Source organism: Periplaneta americana, chromosome 6 (genome assembly GCF_040183065.1).
Source record: "Periplaneta americana isolate PAMFEO1 chromosome 6, P.americana_PAMFEO1_priV1, whole genome shotgun sequence".
Taxonomy (NCBI): domain Eukaryota; kingdom Metazoa; phylum Arthropoda; class Insecta; order Blattodea; family Blattidae; genus Periplaneta; species Periplaneta americana.
Genome location: NC_091122.1, coordinates 99841893 through 99858330, shown reverse-complemented (window position 1 = coordinate 99858330; position 16438 = coordinate 99841893). Strand labels below are relative to the sequence as shown.

The following is a 16438-nucleotide window of genomic DNA, read 5'->3' as shown; positions in this document are numbered from 1 at the left end:
GAGAATAACTGAGTGTTTCGTAGTATGTGGGATCCACTTCATCGGTAGATAGCAGATACAGAACCACTGAGAAAAGTTCGTATAGGCCTAAGAGAGATAAAGCCAACTGAACCGTACATACGCGCTAACTCTCGGCTTGTTTACCGTTGGCTGGTTTGGCGTTCTCCAGAGCTAAATCTGTTGGATTTTTTATTTGTGGGGCCACTTGAAAACAATTGTTTATTCACAACCCATTCACAACACTGAAATATTTTGCCACCGTATCCGAGACGGGCTGCCAATTTAGATCTATCCGACGAAGATCTAGTATTTTTTTTTTAAAGAATACGGATAGTCTACGACATGAGTGCAGGTTTAGTTTTAGATTGAAGGTAGCCGTTTCCAGCACTTCCTACAACGTTTAGGTAGCTCCACATAAAAAGATAAACTTTCGTTTTCTGGATTGCGCGCAAAAGATAATTGAAGCGTCGGCTGGAACAATGTTGTAAGTTACAAAATTTTCATTCGGCGTGTTTCCGTGTAATAATGTCGTATGTCATGTTACCTTGCTATACTCCTTGGCTTGCAACTGTCCATCAATGTAGTACGTGAAAATTGTCCACTCAAAAGTTTGCTACCCTCATAAGAACAACGTTGTACGCGTACACATTTTTGCAGCTCCTGTAAATTTTACTAAATGTAACTTATAACGTTGTTCCAGCCGACGCTTCAATTATCTATGCTTCTATTTACCGAGTTTTCTTTACCTGTAGGAAAATCTGAATATTTTGCATATTATAAAATAATATATGGCATCTTTGTGTTTCAAATAGTAAAGCGTTACTTAGATTTAAGTAGGCTAATAGAACATGATTAAAGGTGGCGTCATAGAAATTATGTAACATAAATTATTGCAAGTGACACCATAAATTATCTATTGCAAGTAACATATAGAAATTGTAAGTAGTGACATCATATAGTAGGCATATATATATATATATATATATATATATATATATATTAGTTTTTTTGTAATTATTGCTACATACAATAAAAAATAAATACATACGTATTTTACGAATCAGTATCTTGCGTATAGTTTATTTAGCTCTTTTTCGATCCACCATCCAAAATGGAATTATTGAGTGGGGTGGAACTTTAAACATTTCTTTAGATCCTTTAAACTTTTTACAAAAAATAATAGTTAAAATCTGCTTAAAACCTATTGATTTAAACATTTTTTTTTTTCTGAATTTAAAATCGAAGAATTATACAAATACACAATATTGACGCATTATCACAAAAATCGTAAAGATTATACAGAGTGAAAAGGGTATAACTGCATTAATTTTAAGAACAGAATCCTGAGAGATATTGATTGTGGAAAAATGCTGGAATTATAATAGCAGATGCGTTTGCCTACTGCTCCGAGGCATCTCTCGGTCGTCGGTTCTAATTCACCTTAGGCTGATCGCCTGGTTGGGTTTTTCTCCGAGGTTTTTTTAACTATAAAGGTAATCCAATGACGAATCCTCGGACTTATCTCGCTATCATCAATTCCATCGACGTTAGATAACCTAGTGGGTGGAACGGCGTTGTCAAATAGCCAATTTAAAAATATTCCACAGCGGATTTGGGAGTACAGGATGCAGAGAACTTTAGTCATTTTCCGATATTAATTAATGCGCCAATATCAGAACTCAGTAGCTAGCGTGCAAAATCTAGCTATTCGACTGCTCATCCTACATCAACAATTTTATTCACATATAGTTTCAAAGTATCTCTTTGCATGAAGAAGACATCTTACTTCCGACAGTGGTCGTAATGTTTGATGAGCATTACAAAATCACAAAGTCGACGCCTAGGGCCCTTGTACTTGCTTCTCACGCTCCATTGCCCGTTATCTCTGGAAATGTGTTAATCACTTGAACACTCAAACATGACCTCAATTAAATCCTCCTTAGTTGACTTAATCCGTTTCTTCTGCCTGAGATTTGAGAACTAGAGTCCGGCTGCAGCTCAGTTAACAGACCATTTGTCGCATAGACATCAGAATTCGATTTCCGAGTAGCCCAATAATGTAGATTTGTTTTGAGAAAAGTGGCATTAGACTATGTTTTTTTTTTTTTTTTCGAGAATTTCAATTACCACTGTCTGATTGCCGCAAAACCTATGTTATTTGAAGGGTTCAGAAACATAGTGGGCCAAACGCCATTTACTAAAACCGTAGAAAACAAAGGTTAAAATGAAGTTATTACCATAATTCAATGGAAACATAATCAAGTAACATAAAGTATACACATTCAAACTAAATGATATGTCAATCTTCATTAAACTATGATATTCACTTAACTTTAACTCTTGCTTTCTCCGTTTTTAATAAATGGCGCTTGGCCCACTATGGCTCTGAACCCTTCATTTGTGTTGGAAAAAGATATCTTGGGACAATTTTTCTTTGAATATCACTCCAAAAAAACCGAATTTCGAATTTACTTAGAAAATATAGTACGATATTTGTAATGAGAACAATTTTCATCCCAGTATTTCGTTGTCCATTACTATTCCCAGTCCACTGTTGGTTCATTATCATCTGCGAATAGCACTTAAAGTAAATCTCGCAGAATGTGACTCCAAAAGGCTTGTGAGAAAGTGGTTCAGATGGTTGCAGTCGAGTGGCAGTCTGGTTCAAATAAATTGCGAGTGCCTCGATCTGTAATAGTAGCACCGATTCATCTTTTCATGCTGAGTCATTTACCGAATGAAACACATGAAAGTGTCGCCTGCAGTGCTCACTGACCCCATTAGTGCGGTGAAGAGGCTGAAGGTTTCTACTAAATAAGTGAAAAATGCCTACATGGCAAACTTGTAACATTTCAGTTGGAAATCAATGCAGACACAATCAATTAGCAAAAAAACACCAAATAATACTTGAAATAAATTCCGTATTACGCACATTAACTCCAGGTTAGATTCTCATCAGAGAAATGTGGATTTTTCTCTTTTTCGTGTAGATGGATTTTTGTGCCTTGCATTAGATTTGTTCTCTCGCTTGAGGCGGTGACCTTATGCCATGTGGACCATATGGTCAAGGATTGTCAGTGCTGAATTATGTGAAACGAGGACGTAATAAACCAATGTGCCCACGTATTGAAAGTTAATGACGGTGAAGCCATTACCGTATTCCTTTACTATGTTCAACAAGATCGTTCTTTTCTGAGGACAAATAAGACTTGAATGTTCTAGTCTCCTCCTCATCTAACACTGCAGTCCAAAATTTTTAGAGACAATTTTGCTAATGTACTAATTCACAGTGACGTGTAAGAATCCGTTGAATTTCAACCAGTCAGAGACATATATCACTGCAATTTGTCACTTTTGTCTTATCGCTGTTGATCCGCAACGATGATGCCATAAATTATTAACAATAAACTCATAAATAATAAGCATCAATTTCCTACCCATTAAGTAGCCTACATCCAATAAATTTGCATTTAAGGGATGTCAATTCTATTGTACATTTAATGAAATTTCCATATTTTTTAATTTCACTGTTTGTAATAAAAAGGAATATTCCCATTTTTTCGTTGTTTCTGTATTCATGTTTAGTTTAGTTGATCCTAGATGGCTGTAATCGTATTTCTAAACAAATATTTTCATTCTTTCTTTACGAATTTGATTGGAAAGGTACAATGTAAGTAAATAGTATGCGTCATATTTATTTCATTATTTAATTAATTATTATTCTATTCGCGAAATAATCTTATTAATATCACGCGAAGGTTTAATTTCCTTCGAATAAAATTACTAAATTGTGTTTCTACTACGCATTTATTAATTTCATCGATAATTCTAATTCCTGCAGAATTTATTCATTTGTGGTATGACGAAGTATAGCTAAATTATCTGATAAATCTCATATTCGCAAAGTTTTAACCTCGTGGTTGTTAGAACTTCGTTATGATTTCAATTTTTTGTTTCTTTACTTCTAATATTTGTTGATATCTTCATTGGCTTCATCTGAAAATCTTTCTCACTTTTGCATAATAAATAGGCCTATCATCCACTAGGTGACCATTTTGTATGTGGAACATAAACAGCGGCACTGCGATCTTACATTGTTACTCTGTGAGAAAGGTAAAGACATAGTATCACAGTCTAGTATATACAGTCACGAAGCTCAATATGTAGTAAATATGTATCCATAGATAGTTGCTAACCACTAGAATCGCTACTATCACCTCATTACAGACAATGCGAAATAGTACCTGCACAGTCTATTGTTCATAGTACCCTCAAAAACTCAAGCTTCGCGACTGTATATACTAGACTGTGATAGTAGTCTACTACTAGAATAAGAGAGCGATCGTACCGCGTAGGTGACGTAACAGCGGCGCGCTGTGTATTACTAGTACACGCAACTGCCGTTCCACAAACAGAATGGCGAGTAATATAACAATGATGGTGGTGATGGTGATGGTGATGGTGATGGTGGTGATGATGATGATGATGATAATGATGATGATAATAGTAATAATTCCAAATGGCTTTTAAGGAACTCGCAGGTTCATTGTCTCCCTCACATAAGCCCGCCATCGGTCCCTATCTTGTGCAAGATTAATCCAGTCTCTATCATCATATCCCACCTCCCTCAAATCAATTTTAATATTGTCCTCCTATCTACGTCTCGGCCTCTCCAAAGGTCTTTTTCCCTCCGGCCTCCCAACTAACACTCTATATGTTATTATAAGGTTTAGTAACAAGCTGTTTTTTACGGTGATGAGTTGTTAGCCCTTCGCCCAACCCCCAAATAATAATAATAATAATAATAATAATAATAATAATAATAATAATAATAATAATAATAGTAATACAAATTTAATAAATTTCTTAAAATATAGGATTTAATAACATTTATTCAACTGCAGAACAAATTTTGACCCAAGCATGAATATTTCTAATGCTAAAAGATAACACTGTGACACCGATGCAAAAGCTTCGTTAGGCAGGTTTGTGTGAAATAATAGCCATTTCTTGAGCTACATAGACTCGGCACTTAACTGTGGTTTGTTTCTGTCGCAGGCGCCTTCGTACTGATGGTACTGGGAGTTCTCTCTCTGCTCTCCGCTTGCTTCATCCTCCTGGCCCAGCCCTACGAGCTGATCTTCAAACTGGTGAGTACCTTGTTATAGAAAAAAAAGACAAGTAAATCCGACAGCTCACGGAGGGCCAAATACTACCAATCGACAGATCACATGCCCCAGCAGAGGTGAACAACCTTCCAGCCAGTATGTGGGTAACGTGTGGTTAGCATGATGATCATCCCTCAGCCGTTATAGCTACTTGAGAAATCGGATTTCACTACCTACGGTAGCTTCTCAAATTTATCACGATCCTGAGTTGGCACTGGTTCCATACACTGGTTATGAGAAAATGTCTTCCTCAATGAAGACTTGAACCAGCTCTCATTTCGTAACGCTATTACAAGCCATGCCTAAGGCGCAGGACCCATCTATTTATGAGTCTCTGTATTTACCTAGGCCTATATATCTTAACTACTGAACTAGCTACCTATCTACCTGTCAGCACATTGCAAACAATTTTAATATGCCTAAATAATCATAAAAGAGGACATAGAAGTGAAACATTTGTGTTTAAGAGGTTTCAATTGAAAAAGCATTAAGAAGATTCTATTAAAAGTATTGCAATTAAAAATATTGAATTAAAGGCTATGCTAAATACATTAGTCTGATAATGAATTTTAATGTTTCAATGAAAACAATTATAAACATCTTAAAATTGTTTATTTGACTATCCCGTATTCTCATTGTATTGGATTTCGGTTTCATTTGTAATTACGTTGCTTAGTCTAGTAGTAAGATACTTTAAGCGCAGTTGGTTTGTTTCTCTTTCGTTCGTCATAATTCTGACATGTTATGTTCGCAGAAAGTGATCTTCTCGTCAGGGGGTGAGACGTTCGAGCTGTGGCGGAAACCACCAGTTGATTTGTATCTCAGGGTCTGGCTCTTCAATGTAACGAACAAGGAAGCTTTCATGGCCGGCAAGGAGAAGCTGCGAGTGCAGGAAACAGGGCCTTACGTATATAGGTGAGTAATTATAGGTAAGCCTACACTAAAAGTGGACATAGGAATGCTGAAATGCAATATTCGCAATTCAATATGAAGGTAATCTAGAATAATTTTTATCTGAAAAAACAGCCTCGATAGAATATTTGTCTTTTTTTTTTACTTTCAATGCATTTTTAACATGCTTACATTTATGAAATAAACGTCTAACGGTATATCTTCAGCGCTAGGTGACGTCAGTGGACGTTAGAATTAGAGTCCCTTCAGACGAGGTCATTTTTAAAAGCGCTGCTAATGCGCTGCCGCTTGAGAATAATGGATTTAAATGGAGGCCTTCACAACCACAGAATAGTCTTGCTGCAGATGCTCTGAGTGGTTGACTTCGCAGCTGGTGGCGGCCACTAAAAGTGGCGCTTCTCTTCGTGATACATAGAATTAAATGGTAGGTTTCAGACGGGGCCACAGCCAGGCCACTATTTTAGTAACGCGTTCGTGGCGCTGCTAACGGACGACTGTTGGACCACCAATTCCCTACACCTACACCGTTACGACAGTATACTGGCTGTTACGACAGAATAATATAGAATGACGATAATAATAATAATAATAATAATAATAATAATAATAATAATAATAATAATAATAAGTTGCACAACGCAGAGCTGTACGCATTGTATACTTCACCTGACATACTTAGGAACATAAAGTCCAGACGTTTGAGATGGGCAGGGCATGTAGCACATATGGGCGAATCCAGAAATGCATATAGAGTGTAGTTGGGAGCCCGGAGGAAAAAAGACCTTTGGGAAGGCCGAGACATAGATGGGAAGATAATATTAAAATGGATTTGAGGGAGGTGGGATATGATGGTAGAGACTGGATTAATCTTGCTCAGAATAGGGACCAATGGCGGGCTTATGTGAGGGCGGCAATGAACCTCCGGGTTCCTTAAAAGCCAGTAAGTAATAATACTAATAATAATAATAATAATAATAATAATAAAACCTTAGACTAGACAACTAAATAGCTGGACTAGTGCGAATTACGGATATATTATTTATGTAGTAAAATCTTCATTTCACGTTAAAATAACATAACACATCTAAAGTAATGTAAATAAATTAACTAAGAGATAAACAAATTAGCTGATCTCAGTTTCGAACCTGAGTTCAATTACACCACCACCGCGGCCTTTGACTTTACTATTATGCTGCAGATATCTACTCATAGTAGCTATATTTGTTGAATTGCGTGTTATGAATGGTTTCATGTTTAATTTTGAATTCTTAAATATTAAACAAAAATATGTTTTATGTCATATCATCCTTTATTTGCGTAATTTTAAATTAATATTTTTTATCATCCTGATATAAATCATCAAACAAGGTGTGGAATATTCTCGATTCAGTCTAATGGATGAACCCAGACTCCTCTTCTATTTTTACGTCTATTCTTTCTCCCTATGAGCAAAGTTGCCAAAAGTATATCTTCTTCTACGTCCATGTTCACTGGAAGACTGAAATATTCTCTACAAAAATTTAATATAATAAGCAGCGCCACAAACGCGAATTTGCATCGCCACTAACGCGCGTCCGCAGCGCCACTAACGCGCTACTAAAGTGGCCTCGTCTGAAGGGACCCTAAAGTAAGAACAGACGTTCGTGTACGGCTAACTACAAACATTGATCACAATGATCACATACCTCATGTAATACAATTGATATGTAGTAGCTAGAATGTAAATATCAGTGTAACGCATGCGCATTAGGCAACATCCACTTCCAGTCTAACGGTCGCTATCGCTCAAGATATAGGCCTACAGTAGAGTATATTCTGCATAATTATTGTAATTCAATTTTTTCCTCCATTTCAAAAGAAGCGTAGTACAAGTTGGATACTTCAAAAGATATCTTTATAATCTCGAAAATCAAGATAGCGCCTATCTTAACGTAGCCTACGGTTATATATATATATATATATATATATATATATATATATATTTAATTAATTAATTACTTTGCATGACTTAATGTAAAATAGTTATTCGTATATTGTAATTACACACAACAAGGGGACTTAGAACTGGTGACTGCAAAGTTCTTTAAGGCATAGTGACTCTTTTGGTCATGTACGCCCTTTTGGTATTTTGCGATTGTTCTTATGTGAAGGATGTGACAGAAGACGAAAATGACAATCAAGAATACTGTTAATTCTATGAATAATACATTTATCTAGAAAATAAATTAAATATAATTATATTATTTTACATGCCAGATTATTCTGCGTAGAGTAATACAAAAAATAACAAATAAAATTATCTGATTTGAATTAAATCGCCATTGTGTGTTGTTTACCTCGAATAAAAGTCCATTAATTTGTTGGAGTGTTTGTCACGTGATCATCTCCGGATGTCTTTCGTAGTATTGAGTACGAACAAAATCCTTCTGTGGTTGAAAAATGTCGCAGCACACGGACATACAGAATATGGCTTGCTCCAAACTAGTTTTTTCGTTATGAAGTATGTTGAAAAAAATCAATTTGCGCGATAATCTATAACTCTAATTTTGCAGCATTTATTCCTTCATATTAAAAGAGGGAGTAAAAATACTATCATTTCAATCATTTAGTAATCGCAACTTAATTGTAGATTTGTCTGATATTACAAATAAACTGATGTATACATTTAAAATAATACAGTTTTACTATTGTTTTTTTAGAGTTGAGACATGACAGATAAGCGACCGAGCTCGGAACTACAGCATATTAATAGTGTGGTAGGAAGTATGACGACATAAATGCAGAACGAATAAAATTATGATAGATGTCATTAATTGTTATTTAATTTTCTTCGAAACTTATACAGTATAAGCTGTAACACTGACAAGATTTTAAAGATCAAATAGAGTCGCGAGTTATAATCAGAGCTAGAAAATTGATACCCAAACTGTTAAGTTGTGTGAGCTTGGACTATAGCTCTACCGAATGAAAAGTACTAACGCAACTCTCAATGGCAGTGAACCAGAACGACAAACACGTACAATCGGGTGGTAACCAAACATGTGCTCCAATCGTCTACGACCTTAGAACAAGAAAATAATAAACCAATAATATAAAAAGCAATAATTTGTAATTATAAACTTCGTAACCCCCAATCAAAAATAATTTACCCATACATATAAAAATAACATACAAAGTATACAATTATGATTCTAGCCTCATTGTAACGAATAACAATGAATATTTTCATTTTATTAGAAGAAATACTCCTTTTATGTTCAGAAAAAAAAAAAACGAAAACAATATTTGTACTCTGAAAATATTCTACGTCACAAGGCGTTACTGGAGCAATGATATGAAACATGATACAGTATTTCTTACTATCGTCAGGTGAACAACTACTTTGTTAATCTAATAGTGTATCTCCTATGTAGTGCATAATATTAAACGGATAATTGTTTTAAATAAAAATTGTCATTTCTATTGTAATGACAGCTAGGACGTTCGTATAGTAATTCCGATGTTTAACTTGGACTGTAACGCAAACGAATGCTTAGCAGCAGAGACGTCAACATTTAACGAAGAATAATCCGGGAAAAAATAAACTTGTTACACACCCCTATTTGCATAATTATTTAATAACAGATAAGTTTAGCCCTACTTTTTTTGGAATCATGCATAATATTAACATTACATAAGTACTACAATAATAACAGAATAGCTCTCTTTGTTCAGAACCTAAAACATGAATATAAGTTAACAATATTCTTCAAACTATTCACGACTGTACACAGCTCCACAGAATCATACTATGCGTTGTTTATGTGAACTGCTTATCGTCTGTAGCGAGCTGGACCAGGGCGAGGCGCGGATGCTGTACTCAACTGAAATTCACCTTTTTGGTACGAACTTACTACCTATGGTTATAATGATAACGTTGGCAACACAACCGTTGTTACCATGGCAACAGGCTTCCCGCGCTATATGATATTCATTTTTTTTTCCTTTTATCCGCAGCGCTAATTTCATGTTCCAACTCTTGACAATGTAGAACCGTGGAGTTAAAAATAATCTTCTGGTTGTTGGCAGGGAATACATGGAACACACGAACGTGACGTTCAATGACAATGGTACGCTGACGACCGTGCCACGCCACCCGTTGGTGTGGATGCCTGAGCTCAGCGGAGGAAAGGAGGACGACATCCTTGTCATGCCCAACATCGCGCTGCTGGTGAGTAAGAAGTCTGGATTCAAGACTAGGTGGAGGTTGAATGTTTCATCTCACTCAGTCTTTCGTGGTTCACTCAATCTCATACAAAACTAAGGCCTAACTGCTCACCATGTCCTCACGTTCTCGTGCAGAGGTCTAGGTAGAATGCACGGGAGCTGTGTCTCCTTGCTCAGTTTTAGTTCAGTTTCCGATTTACGACCAAATAGTTTTCGACTCTGAATAGCTTATTTTCCGGTAATTTAGAATAAGAACGATTAAGTTTTAAATTGTGGAATGGAGAATGCCCTCCTGGAAAGCAGCATAACATTCATTATTATCTTTTTGTCTTACCACTGGCAAAAAAAGATCTCCAACTTTCTGCATTGCATATACTACTACTACTACTACTACTACTACTACTACTACTACTACTACTACTACTACTACTACTACTACTACTACTACTACTACTACTACTACTACTACTACATAGAAATATTTAAAATATCATACATTTCTTGTGAGTGACTTCGTCTACTTCGTCAACATTGTGAGCACTGCTGCTCTTGTTAACCCTTCGTTTACTATGTAGGTACAATAATTATACACCCAGGCCATATATTTCATTTATATATTTTATTGGTGCTGTGGAGATAAAATTTTGGCAGGTTATGTATTTGTTATTTAAGCTCTTCTGAGTGTGTATAGAAACTTGTTTTCACATAACTATACTTTATTAAATGATTAATTCAGTGGGGATAGCTCCTTATCATCCAGTCTGCTGTCCAAAAATCTGAAAGTTAGAATTTATAAAGCAGTTATATTACCGGTTGTTCTGTATGGTTGTGAAACTTGGACTCTCACTCTGAGAGAGGAACATAGGTTAAGGGTGTTTGAGAATAAGGTGCTTAGGAAAATATTTGGGGCTAAGCGGGATGAAGTTACAGGAGAATGGAGGAAGTTACACAACACAGAACTGCACGCATTGTATTCTTCACCTGACATAATTAGGAACTTAAAATCCAGACGTTTGAATGGGCAGGGCATGTAGCACGTATGGGCGAATCCAGAAATGCATATAGAGTGTTAGTTGGGAGACCGGAGGGAAAAAGACCTTTAGGGAGGCCGAGACATATGTGGGAGGATAATATTAAAATGGATTTGAGGGAGGTGGGGTATGATGATAGAGACTGGATTAATCTTGCACAGGATAGGGACCGATGGCGGGCTTATGTGAGGGCGGCAATGAACCTTAGGGTTCCTTAAAAGCCATTTGTAAGTAAGTAAGTAAGTAAGTAAGTAAGGGGATAGCTCCTACAATCCAACCAGCTCAACCACGAGTCCAAGATGGAGGAAGAAGACGTGGAAGATGTTTTATGTTTGTTGTTTAGTCAGCTGTCTCGAAGAAAGATTTCAACCTCATAAGTGACACCAATAAGGCGTAACTCATGAGGAAACTAAGTCAGGAGATAATGGGGAAGTGTGGCCAGTTTCTTACCCATGCTTTTTGTGTATATCAAGAAAAGACAGGAAAACGGACTGGAAATGTAATCAATGTAATGAATGAGTTTGTAGGGGTCACTCAGAAAAACTTGGCTATTTTAAAATAAAATTCAATTTTTTTCAAGAAAAATAAATATGAATGAAATTAAATATATATTTAGTGTGTCAAGTGTAAACAGTGTTCCGATAACATTGTTGTTTTCAAATAAAAATTCACTAAATGAAAAGAAAGAATTAAATTTGTCTTAAAAATGATGGATCCAAAATGTAGTAAAATTTAAAAAAAAAAAAAAAAAAAGCCCAGTGACCCAAGTGTTAAGTCCGAGTAACATGCTTCATAAACGTCCAAACTGCTCGTGGAAAGTCACTGTCAGTGGGAAAATGGGAGGAGAAACATTTAAAGGATAAGTAAAAACGCGTAATGAGCAAGAGAAATTTTGGCTAAGGAAAAGTGTCTATGTGACCTCCAAGCCTGTTGGTGACTTTTCTCACTCAGATTTTCGCCGTTTCATTGAAGGGACATTGGAGAATTTTGGAGGGAAAAGCCGATAAATAAAGACCCTTTTGCGCCCGTATATATTCGGAGGTTATAAAGTCGGACAGGTGGCCTGGTTGACATTCGTGAATATCCTACTTTTTGGATCGTAAAGATTGCAATCCAGAAAACAAAAGCTATGTTCATCTATGTATGTCTATTGAATAACAGCTTAAGGTAATAAATCATAAACTGTAATAACATTCGCAGTAAAGTTAAGGAAATAAATAGGTAAGCCTTGATTTTTCTGAACCGACGCATGCAACGTGCGAAATGCGAGGCCCGCCTGGCACAAATCCGGACTATACGAGAGATAGTGAGTGGTTTCTATGCTGCAAGGTGCGCAGACCTCGCACGTCGCAGTTATAGAAATCACTCACTATCTCTCGTATAGTCGGGAATTGTGCGCCTCGCATCTCATATGCGTCGGTTCAGAAAAACCGAGGCTTTACGGAACGAGAAAGTGTTTGTTATATTTTTTTAAGGTAAAGTCATCCTCACTGCAGGCTCTGAAGGCCCTCAGGATATCAGGAGGTTAGGGCTCCCACCTATACAGACGATCGGCATTAATGGCAGTAGGGATGTAACTCCTATGTGCCCTCTGCCTTTACCACCAAGGAAGTATTGCTGGTATTGATTACTGTCAGAGTCTGATCAAACCCCAGGGCCATAGTGCGATGGGAAAGAGAAAATCTATGACCCCACCGACAATCGAACCCGTGATCCTCCATCTTGCAGGGTTACGGCTTGTATAGTGTCCTGGTGACTCTTACTTGTCCATTTCGTGATCTGTATGTAATTTATATTCTCGATTTAGAAATAGAAAAGAATAGGACAAATTAAAAGTGAAACCGAAACCCATACTGAACTGCTGAGCCGAGTAAGAGGAAAACAGAATAACCCACCATAGAAAAACAAGGAATGTCAAACCTTCAGACCGGAGTTAAGCAGCTCAAGATCTACTGTACTTATGTAGGCTATAAGACACGATATAACTATATGGTCCCGCAGCCTGTCTCATTAGAGGAACTTATGCAACTTTCACAAAGATTTTTTTTGTTTCGTCTGTAGAAAATAACAAGACAGTTGACTAATAAACAACATTGAAAGGTGTGTTCGCCTTAAGTCCCAGACAAATAAGCAGATTTTGTTTCATTATGTTAGTAAACGGGCGGATGGTCGAGGCTCCAATGTAAATATGGATAGACATGCACGTGCTGAACTCCATTAACACAAACACGTTGACATGTAGACCGCATTAAGGTAATCTTCGGTCTTCCAAAACCTACAAGTGCATTCGCCAGAGCATACAAATGTGCTATTAGGGAACCCGTCAATAAGGTGTAATCAGACCTCTCTGCCTTTTCATGCCTCAGGGCAGGATATCTTGTTGGTGATCTTGGTAGTGACACGTGTAGGATGGCCTTGACACTATTCGAGCACACGTGTACATTCGAATCAACTACTCAAGGTAGTAGACTTCGAAGCTTGCTTGAACGCTTTTTTTTTTTTTTTTTTGAAGGTTCAAAAGTTTTAAACTAATTTATATTGTTACGAAAGCGAAGTAACCAGCATTATAATTTCGTAATTTTATACTCCAATAATATTTTAAACTGGCACATCTTTAACCGAACGGCTAGAGCGTCGGCTTTCCAAGCTGGTTCCGTGTACGAATCCCGGCGGAACAAACCGGGATTTGTGGTAGACAAAGACTGTGTTTGATGGTAGGTTTTCGGGAGGTAGTCCTGTTTTCCCTACCGGCATTCCACCTTGCTCCATTAACTATTATACGGTGTTATGGTGCACCAAGAATAACGTCTTTATGGCGATTATAAATTTATTTAAAGTTTCTCAATCATATGATCTATCATTTGTTGCAGCAAATTATACTGTATATCAAAATTGAGAAACTTTACATAAATTTATAATCTTGAACTGATTTATCTGAAAATCAAAATGAATTTTAAGATCTTTATGGCGGCTCAAAAAACAACAAGCTTCGGAGCGTCGCCCACTAAATGGGAATGCTTGTGTGAATGATGTAAGTCAAGTGCTCGCCATTAGTTAAAAAATATTTTAACTACGAGTATGATACAAACTATGATAGTTGAAAAATCTTCTTCTGCTTCCTCTCTTCTTCTTCTCCTTCTTATACTTCTTCTTCTTCTTCTTCTTCTTCTTCTTCTTCAGTCCCTTCTGCTGCTAAGCGTCGGGTTTGCCTCTCTCCGTCCATTTCAACCATTTTTCCCGGTCTCCACATATTTCCATCTCTACCATTGTTTCATCTCTACCATTGTTTTTCCTTTCTGTTGGCCTCTTCTTTCTATTGTATCCTCCCATTTAATCCTTGGTCTTTTCCTCCTTCTTCTCTTTCTTCCTTCCACCATTTGCCAGTTGAAAAATTAGGTGTAAAATTAATTAAAACGTGGAGGGTATTTAGAAACATTAATATATACCAGCCATGTTAACTGATTGTTCGATACCGATTTTTGTCTTGAGGTGGAGAACGTACATTGTTCTGGCTTACGTCACGCAAGTCTCGTCATGTGACCATCCAACAATTTATTAGTGCTCGAAAGTGTCAAAAAATTGTTTTAGATCAAAGCTCTTTGGTGCTGTAGAAAGGAGAAGAATTTCAAATGGCGATAAAAAATTAAATTATGAAATCAAAACGAAATGTGAACCGAAGAATGAACTACAAACCTTTCCTAATCATATTTTCCGTTAATGTGTTGCTACGCTTTGTTCGGTGTTGTTTTGATCCTGCATCAGTTCCTCTGTGCGTTCGCCTAATACTCTGTCCGGCCTCTATTAAGAATTAGGTATGGAAATACAAGGAAACTTTTAATGAGCTCATTTAGTTACTTATTCTGGAAAAGCGCACATTGTTTCATCTCCACACCATTTACCTATACAAATTCAGGATCTTCCATATACAGGGTGATTCACGAGGATTTCCCGTCATTTACTGAGCTTATTTCCGAAGACATTTTGAGCAAAAAAATGTCATATAAACATGGGTCCTATTCTCAATATTTACAGAGTTACGTTTCGTTATTGGAACGCATTGCTGTGAACGTGTGATCTTGGTCAGCGTGCAGTCAGCAGCCAGCGCGAGCGCTACGAAAATCAAACTGTTGTAAACTCTCCAAGACTGTAAATTAGGATACAAAATTGAACTGCAAATAATTAAGTCGATGGAAGTGGTGTGATTTGTAATAATTGTAATAAGTGCGTAAGAATGATGTAATTTTCTAGTTAAAAATAGAAAAAGATGTCTGTACGAAGCAACTAAGGAGTTCATAGCACATTTTTAGCTTCGTAATACTTGCCAATTAAAGAAATGATACTTCTGAGTGGTTCATTCTCTATTTGTATTATTCTTTTACCTTCAGACTAAAGAAAAACCGTATTTTACAAACAACTTTAAATTAGTGTAACTGTGAAAATATTGAGAATAGGAACTATGTCTATGTGACATTTTTTGCTCAAAATTTCTTCAGAAATAAGCTCTGAAAAGCACGGTAAATCCTCGTGAATCACCCTGTATGATGCTTCCCTCATACATTTTTGTTATACCCCTAGCACAGTTAGCTCGCAATCGACCGCCGTTTCTTCGGTAATAACTTTAGTTTTTAAAATCTGTTTAACAGGTAAAATGTTTATAATCACTTTAAAAATGATTAAAAGCGGATCTTACCTGTATCCTCTTGTTTCAACAAATTTTTTACATCTCCGAATATTGATCTGAAATACTCAACCCATCTCTTTTTGCGAAGTGTTCGGAATGACTTGTCGGATATTTTCTTCCACTTTTCACATATTTTAAATCTTCAAAACTCGCCGAAATATACCATACAACATTATCAATTAAAAAAAACAGTATTTGCACTAAACCAAGCACGAATGAGTAATCGCTTCAATGTTCCCAAACCAGAAGAAAAAAGGCAACAGCTTGCACACGAATGAGTAACCCCTTCAGTAGGTCACAAGAGATTGAGGTGAACTGCGATCATGCAAAGACTGACAGACGTCCTTGAACTTCGAGCCTACAACAGGTGCACTGTGGGAAGCAACGTTTCTGTACGCATGTCCCGTGACGTATAGGAGGACTCTGTACAAAAAATTAGC

General features: G+C 36.6%; 1 protein-coding gene across 2 annotated transcripts in view; it reads left to right on the top strand.

Moving 5' to 3' along the window:
- LOC138701548 (scavenger receptor class B member 1-like) overlaps window positions 1-16438 on the top strand; it is a 432218-nt gene that overhangs the window by 384046 nt on the left and 31734 nt on the right. For both annotated transcript variants that reach the window (XM_069828556.1, XM_069828555.1), the window contains exons 2-4: window positions 5059-5150; window positions 5923-6083; window positions 10149-10290. In XM_069828556.1, coding sequence (XP_069684657.1) covers window positions 5059-5150; window positions 5923-6083; window positions 10149-10290 — 395 coding nt within the window. The remainder of the gene's footprint in view (window positions 1-5058; window positions 5151-5922; window positions 6084-10148; window positions 10291-16438) is intronic.